The following is a 19,270-nucleotide window of genomic DNA, read 5'->3' as shown; positions in this document are numbered from 1 at the left end:
TTCCTTTCTTGATGGTTTTTATTAAGAAAGGATGTTGTATTTTGTCAAATGCTTTTTCTGCATCTATTGACAGCATCATATGGTTCTTATCCTTTCTTAATGTGATGTATCACATTGATTGATTTGCAAATATTGAACCAGCCCTGCAGCTCAAGAGTGAATCCCACTTGGTCATGGTGAATAATTCTTTTTATATGCTGTTGAATTTGATTTGCTAGTATCTTGTTGAGAATTTTTGTATCTGTGTTCATCAGGGATATTGGCCTGGAGTTCTCCTTTTTCGTGGTGTCTCTGTCTGGTTTAGGAATCAAGGTAATGCTGTTTTTCTTCCATTTTTATTTTGTGGAACAATTTGAGATGGATGGGTATTAACTCTGCTTTAAATGTCTGGTAGAATTTTCCAGGGAAGCCATCTGATCCAGGGCCCTTATTTGTTGGGAGATTTTTGATAACTGATTCAATTTCTTCATTAGTTTGGGGTCTGTTCAAATTTTCTCTTTCTTCCTGTTTGAGTTTTGGTAGTGTGTGGGTGTCTTGGAATTTGTCCATTTCTTCCAGGTTGTCCTGTTTGTTGGCATATAATTTTTCAAAGTATTCTCTGATAATTTCTTGTATTTCTGAGGGATTGGCTGTGATAACTCCATTTTCATTTGTGATTTTATCTATTTGGGTCTTCTCCCTTTTTGAGAAGTCTGGCTAGGGGTTATCAATTTTGTTTATTTCTTCAAAAAACCAACTCTTAGTTTCATTGATCTGTTCTACTGTTTTATTTTTATTTTTATTTTTGGATTCTATATTGTTTATTTCTGCTCTGACCTTTATTATTTCTCTTATGCTGGGTTTGGGGTTTTTTTGTTGTCCTGCTTCTAGTTCCTTCTGGTGTGCTGTTAGATTTTGTATTTGGGATTTTTCTTGTTTCTTGAGGTAGGCCTGGATTGCAATGTATTTTCCTCTTAGGACTACTTTTGCCGCATCCCAAAGGGTTTGGATTGTTGTGTTTTCATTTTCATTTGTTTCCATATATTTTTTTAATTCCTTCTTTAATTGCCTGGTTGACCCATTCATTCTTTAGTAGGATGTCCTTTAACCTCCATGCGTTTGGAGGTTTTCCAAACTTTTTCCTGTGGTTGATTTCAGGTTTCATAGCATTGTGATCTGAAAGTGCATGGTATGATCTCAATTCTTTTGTATTTATTGAGGGCTGTTTCGTGAACCAGTATGTGATCTATCTTGGAGAATGTTCCATGTGCACTCAAGAAGAATGTTTATTCTGCTGCTTTTGGATGAAAAGTTCTAACTTTATCTGTCAAGTCCATCTGCTCCAGTGTATCATTCAGGACCATTGTTTCTTATTGATTTTCTGTCTAGATGATCTGTCCATTGTTGTAAGTGGAGTATTAAAGTCCCCTGCAATTACCACATTCTTACCAATAAGATTGCTTAGGTTTGTGATTAATTGTTTTATATATTTGAGTGTTACTGAATTCGGTGCATAAACATTTCTAATTGTTAGCTCTTCTTGATGGATAGACTGTGCCCTTCTTCATCTCTTGTTACAGCCTTTAATTTAAAGTCCAGTTTGTCTGATATAAGTTTGGCTACTCCAGCTTTCTTGATAGTTCTCCATCCCCTCACTTTCAATCTGAAGGTGCCCTCAGGTCTAAAATGAGTCTCTTATAGACAGAGAATAGAATGGGTCTTGTTTTTTTATGCATTCTGATACCCTATGTCTTTTGATTGGAACATTTAGTCCATTTACATTGTGTTATTAATGAAAAATATGCATTTAGAGTCATCATGTTATCTGTAGGTTTCATGCTTATAGTGGTGTCTCTGGTCCTTTGTGGTGTTTGCAGTACTCACAGAGTCCCCCTTAGGATCTCTTGTATGGCTGGTTTAGTCCTGATGAATTCCTTCAGTTTTTGTTTGTTTGGGAAAACCTTTATCTGTCCTTCTGTTCTGAATGACAGGCTTGCTGGATAAAGGATTCTTGGCTGCATATTTTTCCTATTCATCACTTTGAAAATTTCCTGCCACTCCTTTCTGTCAATTTTCAGTAGATAGATCGGCTACTACCCTCATGTGTCTGTCTATCCTTACAGGTTAAGGCCCGTTTATCCCCAGCTGCTTTCAGAGTTCTCTCTTTATCTTTGTATTTTGCCAGTTTCACTCTGATATGTCTTGCAAAAGATCAATTCAGATTACGTCTGAAGGGAGTTCTCTGTGCCTCCTGGATTTCAACGTGTTTGCTTCCCCAGATTGGGGAAGTTGTCAGCTATGATTTGTTCAAGCACATCTTAGGCCCCCTTCTCTCTCTTCTTCTTCTTCTTCTTCTTCTTCTTCTTCTTCTTCTTCTGGAACTCCTGCGATATGGATGTTGTTCTGTTTCATTGAGTCACTTAGTTCTCTAATTCTCCCCTTGTGATCCAGAATTTTTTTCACCTTTTTCCATAATTTTACTCTTCTCCCCTCTGCCTCTTCAATTCTGGTTTTTGCCATCTCTATTTTGCACCTCATTACAGATTTTTTTTAATACATCATGACTATTTTTTAGTTCTTTGATCTCTGCAGCAATAGATTCTCTGCTGTCTTCTATGTTTTTTTCAAGTACCAGCAATTAATCTTATGACTATTATTCTAAATTCTTGTTCAGTCATATTGTTTATATCTGTTTTGAGCAATTCTTTAGCTGTCATTTCTTCCTGGAATTTCTTTTGAGGGGAATTCTTCCATTTTTGTCATTTTGGCTAGTTTTCTGTCCCTTATGTGTTTTAAGCTTTGTATGTGTCCTGCACCTGCAAGCACTGCTATATTAAAGGGGGGTCATACATTGTCCAGGGCCTGGCCCTATAGGAGGTGTTTTTTTGGAGAGTGCTACTTGCTCTCTATTGTTGTGAGTTTGGCTACTTTGTCTCCCTGCTCTTAGTGATATTTTGAACCCTTCACTAGATGTGCTTTGATTTGTTCCTTGAAGTAGCCCTGGAAAGGAAAACAAACAAAAACAACAGAAAACAAAAACACTTGAACACACAACCCAAAAACAAAAAACCAGAAACACCAGCTACTAGTAAACAACAGGGTGGAGGTGGTGCTGATGGAAGAGGCCTTATCCCATACAAAGAGAGAAATGACAGGGGTAGGGAAAAAGAAAGAATAAGAACTGACCAGAGAAACTATGTGGCTTAATCCAGAGAGAGAGAGAGAAAGGAAAATAAAGACAACACTTGGAAAAAGAAAAAGAAAATAGTTACCCAGACAGAGAAACTATATGGTTTAATCCAGAGAGAGAGAAAGGAGAATAAAGAAGGAGGTATAGAACATGTATCAAGAGAATAGATTGGTTTTGGTTTGTTTAAAGACCTATTTAGAGTAACCAGAGTAGAGGAGGGAAGAGATGAGAAGGAGAAAAGGAAGGAAGAATATATCTATATAATAAATGTCTGAGAATTAGATCAGGCAATGCAACAGCGCTGGTCTGGAGAAGAGGCCGTCTGGTTCATCAGTATCAATCCTGCTCCAGTAGATAGGCAGTTAGCAGGCGCAGAGGGGTGTGGTTTGGTGTAGGCGGGTCCCGCCTCCTCTGTGGGCCCCATTGGCCCTTTGCTGAAGTCCCCCCTTGTTGGTGATGGGGAGAAAAATAGTGACACCCCAGTCTCTCCTCCATGGACCCAGTGAGCCAAACCACTCTGTTCGAGCTGTCCTCACAGTGCCACGGGCAAAAACGAGTCAGTTTGTCCTGCTCCACTGACTCCCAAGCCCCAGTGCTTGGCTGGGATTCAAACTCCTGTCCGTGTGCCCTGGTACTGGGGAAGCACAGCTGTGCGCCACCCAATATGTGGTCCCCAGCTGCGGGTGCAGGGGGACCTGCCCTGTCCCACAGCATTCCAGGGAGAGGATTGCTTTCTCCTACTGAGGACTGCACCCCTGACCTAGCCACTGAGCCTGGGGCTGGCTCCCCTCTTCCCCAGGTACACCATATGGGCAGCCAGCCCCAGTCCCCTGTCTGGAGAAAGCCCTTCAGTTAGAGATTGGCTCTTTCTCCGTCCTGATCCATGTTTTTGTTTTGTTTTGTTTTGTTTTGTTTTGTTTTTTTCTTGTCCAGATACAGTCCTAAGCTTCCTCAGCCACTCTTGCTCTTCCCTTTGTCTCTCCGCAGAAGGGGATCCCTCCCCTCCTTCGTTTTCTCTCTCCGGGTTTGCAATCATGCACCTATGGCCCATCAGATTGTCCCAGTGGGTGCCTGGAAGCATGACTGTCTCTTTTCCTCCCAGACTCTCAGAGTTCAAAGTCCTTTAGCTTCAGCACTGGTTTGTTTGTGAGATGAGGGAACTTCGGATCCCCCTGTTTCCCTACCATGTCGGCCCCTCCCCTCTTTTCTCCCATTTTGTAGCCTGCCTTTTAGTTTTGTTGATTGTTTCCCTCACTGTGCAGAAGCTTTTTATCTTGATGAAGTCTCCATAGTTCATGTTTGCTTTTGTTTCCCTTGCCTTCAGCAACGTGTCCAGTAAGAATTTGTTGCAGTGGAGGTCAAAGAGGTTCCTGTCTGGGTTTTCCTCGAGGATTTTGATTGTTTCCTGTCTCACGTTTAAGTCTTTCATCCATTTGAATTTATTTTTGTGTATTGTGTAAGAAAGTAGTCCTGTTTCATTCTTGTGCATGTTAGTATCCAGCTTTCCCAGTACCATTTTTTTCCGGTGGAGTATAGTTGACTATATAGTTGTGGGTCCATTTTGGGGGTTCTGTTCTGTTCCATTGATCTGTGTGTCTGTTTTTGTGCCAGTACCATACTGTCTCAAGGACTACAGATTTGTAATACAGCTAGAAATCCAGAATGATGATGCCTCCAGTTTTATTTTTCTTTTTCAGGATTGCTTTGGCTATTCAAGGTCTTTTGTGGTTCCATACAAATTTTAGGATTGTTTGTTCTAGCTCTGCAAAATATGCTGGTGGTATTTTGACAGGGATTGTATTAAATGTGTAGATTGCTTTGAGTAGTGTAGACATTTTAACAGTGTTCTAATCCATGAGCGTAGAATGCTTTTCCATTCCTTTGTGTCCTCTTTAATTTCTTTCATAAGTCTCCTATAGTTTTCAGAGTATAAATCTTTTACCTCTTCGGTTAGGTTTATTCCTAGTTATCTTATGTTTTTTTGTGCAATTGCAAATGGGAATGATTTCTTGATTTCTTTTTCTGCTGCTTCATTGTTGGCATATAGAAATGCAAGAGATTTCTATACGTTGATTTTATGTCTTGCAACTTTGCTGAGTTCATGTATTCTAGCAATTTTTTTGGTGGTCTTTCATGTTTGCTAACAGAATATCATGTTGTTTGCAAATATGTGTCTCAAATTTTATATCTGATGATCAGAAAAATTTGAAACCAGAGAGTCTAATATTTTACAAACTTTTTAGGACAATTTTTTTGATTTGTATGTGGGGAGCAATTATGCAGTGCTTTAAAAAAGTAGACCAGGAACCATGAGACTGGGGTTCTTAGCTCTGGAGTTTTATGTTACTTACTTCATCTTCTTGGCTTATGTTCCTCATTTTAAAATGACATCATAAGATGTCATGAAATGACATGAAACCATAAGATGGTTTTATTTATTGGATTTTTGTGTGATTTCTGTAATATTGTTGAAAGGATATTTTTGTAAATAGATAAAGTGTAATATATCCTGTTTTTATAAAGAATGGATACTTTGCTTTCTAGTTCAAACAAAAGTTAATGCTTAAATAATGACAGTAATTTACTAAAATTAAAATTTTAAGGCAATATGATACAAAGGAGGAGTAATTCTCTGAGTTCTGTGCTAATAAACTAGGGCCCACAATACACATTTGTCACCAAACCTGAAGCTTTAAGGGTAAAATAAATGGGTTTATTAGTAAAAACTTTTTTTGCTTGCTAATTTTCAGCCCCAGGAAGTAATCTCCCCTTTTCTCCAATTTGATTAGTATAGAGTTAGTATTAGTCCCTTACCCCTAAGAAAGCAGCTCTTCAATTTATCAATTTTATTTTTAAAATATTCAACTTTTTTTAGTGTTTATTTAGAGAGAGAACACATAAGTGGGGGAGGAGTAGAAAGAGAGAGAGGGACAGAATCCATCCAGGCTCTGCACTATCAGTGCGAAGTCCTGTGTGGGATTCAATCCGAAGAACCAGATCATGACCCAAGATGAAATCAAGAGTTAGTCACTTAACTGACTGAGCCACCCAGGCATCCCTAAAATATTCCAGTAGTTTTAATGTATTAATTGTATTCAACCTTGATTGATATTTTTCTCATTCTTTGCTTGGGTTTATTTTACTCCTCTCTTGCTACTTTCTGAGCTGAAAATGTTTTTCCTTTATTCTCTTTTTTTGTTGTTGTTTAGGAAAGAGAGTTTGCTCAAAAATGAGTTTGTCTCATAGTTAAGCTTTTGTCATAGCTCATTAGTTTTCATTACATAATAGTATAACTAGTATTAGTCACTAAGTACTTAGTAATTGCAATTTTTATTAACTTCAACCAAGAGTCATTTTAGGTTAGTGCGTTTTAAGTCAAACAAGCAAGAATAATAAAAATGTTTGACACTGTAGTTACTTGTTTTGCATGATCTTTAGCAAATGTGGATTAATTTCTTCAAGGGGGAGCAAAGTAAATGAGTAAAACTAAAATATAAATCATGAGTTTTCAAAGAGAGATATCTGCTCTCTCATATATTTGTCAGTGTATTCACTGGAATAAGAGCTATATCACTTTTAACTGTCACTGAGTAGGTTGGTTTTGTAAAAACTGTAAAAATCAGGGGTGCCTGGGTGGCTCAGTCAGTTAAGCCTCTGATTTCAGCTCAGGTCATGACCTCATGGTTCATGATTGAACCCCACATCGAGGGGCGCCTGGGTGGCGCAGTCGGTTAAGCGTCCGACTTCAGCCAGGTCATGATCTCGCGGTCCGTGAGTTCGAGCCCCGCGTCAGGCTCTGGGCTGATGGCTCAGAGCCTGGAGCCTGTTTCCGATTCTGTGTCTCCCTCTCTCTCTCTGCCCCTCCCCCGTTCATGCTCTGTCTCTCTCTGTCCCAAAAAAAAATAAAAAATAAATAAACGTTGAACCCCACATCGAGCTCTGTGCTGACAGCTCAGAGCCTGGAGCCTGCTTTGGATTCTGTCTTCCCCTCTCTGTCTTTCCCCCCTGCCCCCCGCTCATGCTGTGTCTCTCTCTCAAAAATAAACATTAAAAAAATTTTTTTAAAGGTATAGGAGGGCAAAGACAAGGTAGAAAAAAATCCAGCTCTGATCTTTAGTTTTTTAAATTGTCTTTAATGTTTATTTATTTTAGAGAGAGAAGGAGGGAAGGTGAAAGGGGGAGGGGCAGAGAGAGAGGAAGACACAGAATCCAAAGCAGGCTCCAGGCTCTGAGCTGTCAGCACAGAGCCTGATGCAGGGTTAAAATTCATGAACCGTGAGGTCATGACCTGAGCTAAAGTCACTTAACTGACTGAGCCACCCAGGTGCCCCATGCCCTCCTATATCTTCATGAACATAGCAGTGAAACAGTACTTGAGTGAGACATGTTTTGGTATATTTGTGTCATTGTTTGGCCAATATTCCTGTTTCCTTTCCCCTCCGTGGAAAAGAGTAAGGGTACCTCTTGCCCCACTGATGTTGGGCTTGACCTCATGGCTTACTTTGGCTGATGAGATGTGAAGAAACATAATGTATACCATGTCTGAGCATAAGCATTGTCCATGGTCGTGTTCCTTTCTCTTCAATGAGAACAGGATGCACCAGGTGCTCTTTGTGCCTAGGACCCTGAATGGTAAGGCACACAGAGCAGACCTGAACCTGATCCACAGTCTAGAGCATTGTTAGGTATGATCCTTCTATATCAGATTTGTTGAGGGTTTTATGATGAAAGGATGTTGTATTTTTTTAAATGCTTTTTCTGCATCTATTGAGATGATCATCATATGATCTTTATCTTTCATTCTGTTTTTTTTTTTTTCCAACGTTTTTTATTTATTTTTGGGACAGAGAGAGACAGAGCATGAACGAGGGAGGGGCAGAGAGAGAGGGAGACACAGAATCGGAAACAGGCTCCAGGCTCCGAGCCATCAGCCCAGAGCCTGATGCGGGGCTCGAACTCACGGACCGCGAGATCGTGACCTGGCTGAAGTCGGACGCTTAACCGACTGCGCCACCCAGGCGCCCCTCTTTCATTCTGTTAATGTGATGTATCTCATTGATTTAAGTATGTTGAACCATCTTGATTCCCAGTGATAATTTCTACTTGGTCATGGTATATAGTTTTGTTAATGAGTTCTTGAATTCAGTTTGCTAATATTTGTTGAGAACTTGTGCCTGTCTTTTCAGAAGGTCCATAGTTTTCTACCCATGTAGCATCATTATCTAGCTTTGGCATCACGGTAATGCTGGCCTCATACAATCAGTTTAGAAGTGTTTCCTGCTCTTCTATTTTTTGGAAAAAAGTGAAAAGTATTAGCAGTAACTCTAAATATTTGGTAGAATTCCCAGTTAAGTAAGACATCTGGTCATGGGGTTTCATGAATCAGGAAGCTTTTGATAACTGATTCAATTTCTTAATGTGTGCTTAGATTTTCTTTTTCTGTGTCTTTAGGAAATTATCCCGTTCTTCTAGGTTATCTAATTTGTTGGCATATAATTATTCATAGTAGTCTCTTATCCTATTTATTTTGATAGGGTCTGTTGTAATTTCTTTTTTGAGTCTTCTGTCTCATTCTCACTTAAGAGTTATAAATTTTGTTAATCTTTGCAAAAAAACAGCTCTTAGTTTCGTTACTCTTTTCTATTGCTTTTCCGGTTTCCATTTGATCTTTGATCTTTATTATTTGATCTTTATTATTTCCTTCCTTCTGCTAACTTTAAGCTTAATTTGTTCTTTTTCCAGTTTCTTGAGGTATAAAGTTAGGCTGTTTATATGTGACCTTTCTCATTTTCATTTTTTAATATGTGCATCTATCATCTATAAACTTGTCTCTGAACTAGTTTTGAAGCATTCCGTTGGTTTGGGTGTGTTGTGTTTCCATTTTCATTTGTGTTGAGACATTCTTTGATTTCCTTTGTTTTTTAATGGGGTATAATTGACATGTAACATTATATTAGTTTCAGGTGTACAGTGTAAAGATTTTATATTTATATATATTGTGGAATAATCACCACACTAAGTCCAGTTAACATCTACCACCACGCATGATTGTAAAATTTTCTTGTGATAAAAATTTTAAGGTCTAATCTCTTAGTAAATTTCAAATATGCAGTGCAGTATTAGGAACTGTAGTCACTGTGTTCTACATTACATCTCCATTTCTCTCTCTCTCTTCTCCTTCTGGGACCCCTGTCATGCAAATGTTTACTTGATGTTCTCCTATAAAAATCCCTTAATTTAGGTTCACTATTTTTCCATTCTTTTTAATTAATTTATTTACTATTTACTTATTTTTTGCTGTTCTGGTTGGTGAGTTCCTATGCCCTGTGTTCGAGTTCACTGAACCTTTCTTCTGTTTCATGCTATTTAATCCCTCTTGTGTATTTTTCAGTTCAGCTATTTAATTCTTTAGCACTTTCATTTCGTACTTTCTAATATTATCCCTTTGTTGAAGTTTTCACTTTTTTATCCATTCTTCTGAGTTTTGTGACCATATTTAAGATTATTAATTTCAGCTCTTTATCAGGTAAGTTACTATCTCCATTTTATTTGACTCTCTGTTGGTTTCTATGCATTAGATGAAACAACCATCTCTCCCCGTCTTGAATGGTTGGCCTTATACAGGAGCCGAACCTTAAAACTCAACCCTGCCCTAGCTTTTGGCTGTCTGTTAAGATTATTTTTAATGTTTATTTTTTAGAGAGAGAGGGAAAGCAGGAGAGGGGCAGAGAGAGAGAGAGAGAGGGACAGATGATCTGAAGCAGGCTCTGCACTGACAGCAGTGAGCCCAAGCCCAATGTGGGATTCAAACTTAACAAACTGTGAGATCATGACCTGAGCCAAAGTCGGATGCTCAACCAACTGAGCCACTCAGGCACCCTCTATTTTATTTTTAATAGATCCCTGTCGTTGGGGTATTCCAAATAGTTATACAAAGCAAGAGAGAGCCTCCATCAGCACCTAGATTCAGGCTGATAAACCAGAGCCTTAGTTAGGCAGTAGCTTTAAAAAAAATTTTTTTTAGGGGCGCCTGGGTGGCGCAGTCGGTTAAGCGTCCGACTTCAGCCAGGTCACGATCTCGCGGTCCGTGAGTTCGAGCCCCGCGTCAGGCTCTGGGCTGATGACTCAGAGCCTGGAGCCTGTTTCCGATTCTGTGTCTCCCTCTCTCTCTGCCCCTCCCCCGTTCATGCTCTGTCTCTCTCTGTCCCAAAAATAAATAAACGTTGAAAAAAAAATTTGAAAAAAAAAATTTTTTTAAACGTTTATTTATTTTTGAGACAGAGAGAGACAGAGCATGAACGGGGGAGGGTCAGAGAGAGGGAGACACAGAATCTGAAACAGGCTCCAGGCTCTGAGTTGTCAGCACAGGGCCGATGCAAGGCCTGAACTCAGGGATGGCGAGATCATGACCTGAGCCGAAGTCGGCCGCTTAACCGACTGAGCCACCCAGGTGCCCCAGGCAGTAGCTTTTTAAAGAATACAAATAAATACAGTCCAGTGGGACCACAGACGTGAGACCCACCAGTCATCAGAGCCAGGCAATCTGGATATGTTGCCTGCATGGCAGTTGTGAAAATTGTAGCACCAGACAAGTTTATTAGCTCCTTTCTGGGAGACTCCACAAGCTGTGAAGCAGAGGGAGAGCGCAAAGACCACATCCTCTCGCCTACATTCCCTGAAAGCACTTCTGTATGCTCCAGATGTGTGCCAAACCTGAAATCTTTCCCTAAGGCCGAAGCTCCAGGACAAGCAAGTCTGCCTTTTTTTTGACAGAATGGGGCTGTGTTTCAGTCTGCTGTGTGCTGTGCCACGAAGTACCTGTGCCACCAAGTCTCTGGTTAGTGCATTTCTGGGAGACTCCAGAACTCCAGCACTGCTGCTACCAGAGCCAGGCATTCAAGGGTTATCCTCTTGGTTGCAGCTGCAAAAATCAGGGCACCAGACACATGTAAGAGGCCCCCTCTAAGAGATGCTGATGCTCTGAAGTGCAGCAGAGGGAGAACCAGAGATAGTGCCTGGCCCTCTGAGGGCCCAGGAAAGGTTTACAGTGAGCCCGTAAATGTGTTTAATTAGAAGCCTGCCTCTCAGATTGCAAACTATTAGGCCTCTTTTACAAAAAGACTGAGCTCCTAGTTGTTACCTGTTGCTATGCCAAAGAGGTGGTATCTGTTTAAGAATTATTTTTCTGTGTGTTACAGTCCTGTGGCATTTGTGAGCATTAACTCCACTGGCCAGCACAGCCAGGTGATGTGGAGGTGTCCCCTGGAAGCAGCTGTACAAATCAAGCCACCAGCCAAGAACTTAAGTTCCTTTCTTGAAGATAAGGGCAAGGGCATATTCTGAAATTTGATGTTCTACTGCAAGGCAGATGGAGAATGTAAATACTGCATCCACTGAGCAATTCTCTGGATATCTATAAATGTGCCAAATCAGAAGCCTGAGGTCAAACCCTCTGGTCAGAGCTCCTGGACAAGCAAATAGGCCTCTTTCTCCATTTGGGACTGGGTTTCAGTCTGCTATCAATACTCTCCCAGGGGAGTGCCAGTCTGCCAAGAACTGCCTCTCTGATTGTTGTGTTCCTGGGTCCCTTAAGATGATAAGCTCCTTGTTCTTGAGAGCCAGGTGATCAAGGGGTGTTTCCTGAGTGGCAGACACAAAAACTGGGTCACCAGACATAAAAACCGGGATACCAGACATGGGTAAAAGCTCTCCTTTAGGAGATACTGGTGTTCTAGAGCACAACAGAGAGAGAGATCAGGAAGAATTCACCCACCGGCCTTCTTCCCCAGAGAGTATTCCCATAGGCCCCTGCCTCTCAGATCAATGCTTTAACATTAGCAAATGAGTCTCTTTGACATAAAGTCTGGGCACCTTTCAAAGAACTGTTTCTGTGCTGGGCCCTGGGGCAGGTGAGTCGGCAGGTGAACCTTTTAAGAACCATCAGTCTGATGGGTATGAACCCTGTTGGTCTTCAAAGCCAGATGTTTTGGGGACTCCTCTGTCAGGTGGCAGTCTTAAAAGTGGGATACCCAATGTGGGATCAAACACTTTGCTTCTCTGGGAGAAGCTCCAGCTTTTGAATCCCCTTCTGATTATGGATCGGGGGTGGGTTTATCATAAGATTGTCTCAGTCTTTCCTATGTACTTTGATATGGTTTTTCCCATGTTTGCCAGATGTGAAGAGCTCATGCTGCCAGGTTTTAGGGTTTTTTTTTTCCAGAGGAAATTATTCCATAGATATAGCTATAGATATAGTGTGTCCATGTTAGGTGAGTGTAGGATCTTCTTCCTACGTCACTATCTTGAATTGGAACCGTTTTTTATTTTCTTTCCCTACTAGAGTTAACATTTATATCAAATAAATTATAAAGTAAAACTACAAAGAAACAAAAATATTTAACACTCACAGAGACACAATTTTGTAAAGAGGAAAGTTAACCATAATTAGCATAAGTACAATAAATTATATCTGTTGATATTTTAGGGGAAAGTATTACCAGAAGAAACACAAAAATACTTTTAAAATACAGCATCATTGCCACAGCACATGGAAACATTGCCATAAAAAAATTAACGATTTTTGCTTAATTTTTCAGCCCTCTTTGAATTTATATTCTGAAATTTGATGTTCTACTGCAATTCCACTTGCATGGAGTATCTTTTCCATCTCTTCAAGTTTTACATGCATCCTTAAAGCTGAAGTGTATCCATTGTTGGTACCAAATACTTGGGTCTTAGTTTTTATCCAGCCAGCCAGAGTGCCTTTTGATTGGTGAATTCAAACCACTTATGTTTAGAGTGATTTTTTAGTAAGTCCTTAACCGTTAATAGCTTTTATATTTCCATTATTTCTTTTTACCTCTCTTTCTGCCTACCTTTGTAAATTGGTTATTTTTCATGGTGGTATGTTCTGTTTCCTCCTTTGTCAATTTGCTGTGGGTTTTGTCTTATTATTGATGTTCCAATTGACCTCCTGTTTTTTCTTTAACAACTTATTGTTGCTGTATTTATTTTTACTGCTTTTCCTCTGACTTTTATACTGTAGTTGAAGAGTTGACACACCATCCTAATATAGAGTTACAGTTTTCTAAGGTATATTTTTACTTTTACCTAGTGTGTTGTGTACTTTTGAATGTTTTTATGTGGCTTATTAGCATGTCTTCATTTTAGCTTGAAGAACTCTTTATCAGGTTGCTTGCAACGCAGATTTAGTGGTGGTGAACTTTATTTCATTGGTCTGGGAAAGCCTTTATTTCCTCTTCATATCTGAAGGGAAACTTTGCCAGATTAAATATTCTTGGCTGACAAGTTTTTGTCTTTCAACACTTCAAATATGTCATCATGCTCTCTCCTGGCCAGTAGATGTTCTGCAGAGAAATACACTGATAGCCTAATGGGAATTCCTACGTAAGTTACATTTTTTTTTAAATTGGATGTCTTTAATATTCTTTATTATTTGTGACAGTTATGTCTTATAGAAGGTCATTGGGTATTGAGATAAAAGGGTGATCTATTAGTTGGTAGACTTGGACATACATAACTTTCCTCAGGTTTGGGAAGTTCTCAGCTTTTTAAAAATTTATTTATAAACTCTGCCCCCTTCTCTGTCTCTTCTTCTGAAATCCTGATTTATTCTGATATTTGCCTCCTTTATGGATAATCACCACTCACATAGGCTTTCTTCACTTTTTTTTAACTCTAATTTCTCTCTTTTGTGTTATTTCAAGATTCTTATTCTCCGTGTCAATTATTCTTTCTTCTGTGTGATGGGCCTTGTTATATATGCTCTCTGTTTTATTGAATTATCAGCTCCAGAATTTGTTCTGTTTCTATAATTTCATTCTCTTTGGTAAAAAAAAAACATTTTGTTTGTATTTTTAATTCCTGACTTCATTGAATTGTCTTTCTGAATTTTCTTACAACTTGTTGAGTTTCTTCATTATAGCTATCTTAAATTCTTTATCAGTTATATCAGAATACCCTGTGCCTGTGAGCTTGATTGCTGAAGAATATAATTTTCTCTTAGTAATGCCCTGTTTCCTTGAATTTTCATAACCTTTGTAGATATTTATTGGTGCTTTCACATTTGAAGTAGAAGATACCTCCTTAATTCTGCTTACTGTCTTCAGATGGGGTATTATGTTCTATAGTATTGTTACTGTATTTTTCCTCTGTGTTTTTGAAGAAACCTTCTCGTCATCTTGTTCCTCCTTTGGGGCAGTTTTCTAAAGCTTTTAGGTTTTCTCTGGTTCTTATAATTTACCAGACTACAAGCATTTCTTTTGTTTTCTAGAAGGTGGCACTATAGCTCAAGTTTGTGCTGTCTACTAGAGACTACTCTCACAGTGGCACTTGAGAATCCTGCACAAGGAACTAACAGACCTTGAGGGGAGGTGTGGGTTTAGCACTGGGTGCTCCCACAGACCCAGTAGGATGATCCCAGGAGTGGTACTTCTTGTCAAGCACAGTCCTTCTCACACCATTTGAAATTCTTACCTGCTTCTTTTCCAGTATCCTCCCAACTTCCAGTTATAGAGCTCCCACCTTAGTACTCCATGTGCTGAGGCAGAAAATGGATTTCTCTAGTTGCCATAAGTAGGCAGTCACTGATTTCTTTTCCCTTGCAGGAGAGGTCACTGCCACCAGATAAATCAGCACCCTTCAGTGTTTTCTTAGCCTGGAATGTTTCTCTTACTGCTTCTTCTGCAACCAAACTCCTATATTTTTCCCTTTAGGGTAGTGTGCTAGAGTCTGCCTTAGGGAAGTCTAGACTCAGGAGCATGTTCTCTCTCTGATGTGTGAGTGCCTGTTCAGATCTGCACTCACCTGATTTTTGTCCCATAGTGGCAAGAGGGGTCTAGGCAGTTTGGCTACCTTCTCTGGTTCCCCAGCTCTTACAGAGGTTGGTTTGTCTCTTACTGGCTGCACTGGTGGGTGAGACTCCTGCCAGGTTCTTTGGAGTAAGGTGATAGGTCTGAAAACACCCACGAGGGTGCTTTGGTTTATGTATGAATGTCAAATCTTTTGATTAAAAAGGGGGATAAGTAGGAGAAACATTTTATGCCAGCATGTTGCTGACCTCACCAGGACTGTCAGATGTTCACTTTAGAATGTTCACTTTGGCTGCAGGGTGGAGAAGAGCTGGAGAGGTCAGAAGTAGAAGCCTGAAATGAAGAAACATTCATGATTCTTACTCCATAATCTAAAGCATTGCATTTCATTTTATTTATAGTATTCTATCATTTATAAGGTTATTTTAGCATTGGTCTAATAGGATTTTCCCATTGAATGAGAAATAGTAACTAGGTTACTATTAGATGATAGTATTAGATGATAGGTTACTATTAGATGATACAGATGTCATTTGTATCTGACATAGGCTGTTTGCTTAATATGGTACCCTTTATTTATAAAATGAAAACTTAGAAAATACAACATTCCATCTAAAGGGAGAATTACCCAAGGTAACATTACATAAGAATACCTATATCCTTACCAATCTGCTTTCATTGAAGTTAAAAAGCAAATACCAGAGCTACTGAAAACTATGACTATCCTAGCAATACTTACAACACACAGAATTGAATTTGATCTTAATGATAAAACTTCCTGTTAATAAAATGAAGTCTGGATAATATTATACAATGTAGGGAATATTTTCATTAAATGCTATCTGACTTTAAACTTCTGTGACAATTGTTAGCACTGATTTATGTAAAATTCATTTTACTTTAATTGGGTAATTGAAAACAAAGGCACTTTATATTGCAGTAGCATAGAAATTTATTTTTATTTTTACATAGAGAGCGAGAAGCTCAAGCAGACCCCATGCTCACTCAGCATGGAGCCCAATGTGTGGCTTGACCCCATCACCCTGGGATCATAGCCTGAGCCAAAATCAAGAGTTGGATGCTCAACTGGCCAACCCACCCAGACACCCCCTAGAAGTTTCTAATTACATGCATGCTTCATAGAGACCAAACCCTAAAGTTAAGATAAACATTTTGATGTTATTTGATTGTCATAAAGATGTTTAAGGACTACTGATAAGTCAGTAAAATTAGTAATGAAAGTGAAAATTTTCACATTATTTGATACTCATATCTTAAGTACTAGTTGGAAGTAGCATTCAAAATGGTTTTGCTAGCCATAATTAGTTTTTTTAAATTTGTATATAAGTAACGTTTTTCAGTTTACAAAATGATTGTTCTGTGCACAGTATTTAAAAAATACTTTTGGTTACTGCTTTCTACAATTATGGTTGAGATCTATCTATAAACCATTATCAACAACCATTCATAGTACTAGCACATGTTATTTTTTCAGTAATTTTGGAATAAATCCTTTGAGTAATAGTACACATATGTAGATTATTTTGTGAAATATTGTTTTAATGATAGAAGACTTTGTCATTTAAAGATACCTGTTATTAGGATGCTTGGGTGACTCAGTCAGTTAAGCATCCGACCCTTGATCTCTGCTCAAGTCATGATCTCATGGTTTATGAGTTTGACACCCTTGTGGGGCTCTGCACTGACGGCGTGGAGACTGCGTGGGATTCTCTCTCTCCCCCTCCCCCACTCTGTCTCTCAAAATAAATAAACTTTAAAAAAAAAGATATTTGCTATTGACTACATTTAAATGTGAACTTAGTTGGTCATACCTGGGAACAGAATCCGAGATTTTTCTGGACCATGTTCTTTTAAAGAAACCTATGTCTGGATGTAGAATATATCCCTATTCTTTATAAGAAATATAGGAAGACATATTGGATGGTGGTCGAACATTTGGGTTCTGAATTCATATTGCCCATTTTGACTCCAAGTGTCTGACTCACTTAGTAACTACTTTAGAGAGTCATGAGAATGGAGGTAAAAAGTATAAACTGTTGAGCATATTATTTCACAGTAACAACATTGACTAAGAGCTTTCTCCCTTAGAATTCTCTGTTGACTACTTATTGAACATAAACGTTATCTTAAATTAATGAAAGTATATTCCACGTTTTAATAACCTTTTTTACATTATAAATAATTTCTCTAATCAATTTTTTGTTTTAGGTCACTTTTCACATCGAGCCATATAGCAATCGGGATGATCAAAACATGTACAAAAATGTCAAATATATTATAGACAAGTGAGTTTCTTCTGTGTTTATAATTATTTTTTATGAGCCAGTAATAATTACAGTTATAAGAAGAGTAAATTTAAATGTATTTGAGAGATTTGAATGAGTTATGATCTGATACATTAAAACTAATCATTTTGAGGAATATTTATGAAATTCCTTATAATTCACTTTCTGTGTAAATTGTTCACTTTACTGTTTATTAAGCTGTTTATGATTTCTCATATCCTATAAATGATATAAAATATTTTAAATTGATGTTATTAAACCACAAATATTGAGTTTTGTCTAATTATTAAACATGAACTGCTTCTCTATCAGTGGACTCACATCTAATATTTATATTTAATCTGATTATAAGGAAACATTTATTAATTTTGTTCAAGGATTTTACTGATGAGAACTGTGACAGATACTATATGCTCTTAAAAAGAAACTCGTCAGCAACAGGGAGACGTTGATTACTAGTAGGAAGCAGTTGACATATTCATATAGAAAATGGGCTTCTTATGGTATTGGTCATTATTTGTAAACCTCAATATAAGATAATTAATTTGTTGTTAGGTAATGTCTTCATGTATCCAGTATCTCATTTTTCTAATCTGCAAAATTGAAAATACTTTTTTAATCATTACCCATAATACAACTGATCCCCCTCAAAGTGAACAATGTGCTTATTAAAATGCATGCATTACCTTCATTTTCAATATAGAAACAGTTATGGTCTATGGAAAATGAGTTGCAGATATTCATTTCATTTTTACATATTTTTGTATTTTAGGTATGGAAGTCATCCAGCCTTTTATAGGTACAAGACTAAGACTGGCAATGCCCTTCCTATGTTTTATATCTATGATTCCTATATCACAAAGCCTGAAAAATGGGCCAATCTGTTAACCACCACAGGGTCTCAAAGCATTCGCAATTCTCCTTATGATGGACTGTTCATTGCACTTCTAGTAGAAAGCAAACATAGGTATGATATTCTACAAGGTGGTTTTGATGGAATTTACACATATTTTGCCACAAACGGCTTTACTTACGGCTCATCCTATGAGAACTGGGCAGGGCTAAAATTTTTTTGTGATCAGTTCAACCTACTCTTTATCCCAAGTGTGGGCCCAGGATACATAGACACCAGCATCCGTCCGTGGAACGCTCAAAATACTCGGAACCGAATCAGCGGGAAGTACTATGAAACTGCCCTGGGTGCCGCACTCCATGCCCACCCCAGTGTAATTTCCATCACCTCTTTTAATGAGTGGCACGAAGGAACTCAGATTGAAAAAGCTGTTCCCAAAAGAACCAGTAATACGGTATACCTAGATTACCGGCCTCATAAACCAAGTCTTTATCTAGAACTAACTCGCAAGTGGTCTGAAAAATACAGTAAGGAAAGAGCTGCTTATGCATTCGATCATGAGCTGCCTCTTTCTTAATGCATTTATAATTCTAGAAATCAATAAATATTTTTTGTTTTAGGAATAACTGTCAATCAGTATACACTGATACACTTAATAAAAAGAATTTGTTCTTTTTTAAAAATGGTAATGTCATCATTGCCACCCTTCACAATGCTGCACTGAAAAAATGAGAGAAAAGTGCACAATGTTCTGAATTTGCAGTTAAAATTCTACTTTGGTACTTTCATTTCACAGTAAATGCTTGTGTTACATAATTAGTGCACAGTTACATCAAACTTGTATTCTGGGCCCAAAGAAATAGATTGTGTGCATATTTGGTATGTCTACTGAGGAAAATAAGGCTTAAACGATAGTGTACATGTTTCATGTAGAATTTTTTCAGTGATTCAGTCATCCAGAGTTTGAACACTAAAGTCTCCAATAAAAATACTTAAGGGAATGTAATCATAACATCAGTCTTACTGTGAATCCTATTGTGTGAGGAAGGCCTGCATCATCCTTTGAGGAATTTTGATAAACCATAGCACGCTTGGTGTTTTGTCCGTCTAA

At 38.3% G+C, this 19,270-nt stretch overlaps 1 protein-coding gene across 1 annotated transcript in view; it reads left to right on the top strand.

Annotated features, from left to right (window-relative positions):
- Window positions 1-18,842, top strand: part of MANEA (mannosidase endo-alpha) — a 64,823-nt gene extending 45,981 nt beyond the window's left edge. Inside the window, exons 4-5 of the mRNA XM_047102778.1 lie at window positions 17,230-17,306; window positions 18,079-18,842. Coding sequence (XP_046958734.1) covers window positions 17,230-17,306; window positions 18,079-18,736 — 735 coding nt within the window. The 3' untranslated portion in view covers window positions 18,737-18,842. The remainder of the gene's footprint in view (window positions 1-17,229; window positions 17,307-18,078) is intronic.
- Window positions 18,843-19,270: the final 428 nt, after the last annotated feature.

Source organism: Lynx rufus, unplaced genomic scaffold (assembly GCF_022079265.1).
Source record: "Lynx rufus isolate CCGP_SWC_20201006 ecotype Redwood Valley unplaced genomic scaffold, mLynRuf1.p SCAF_6, whole genome shotgun sequence".
NCBI classification, from domain to species: Eukaryota; Metazoa; Chordata; class Mammalia; order Carnivora; family Felidae; genus Lynx; species Lynx rufus.
Note: the sequence above shows the minus strand (reverse complement) of the source record. Positions and strands in the feature narration are given on the sequence as shown.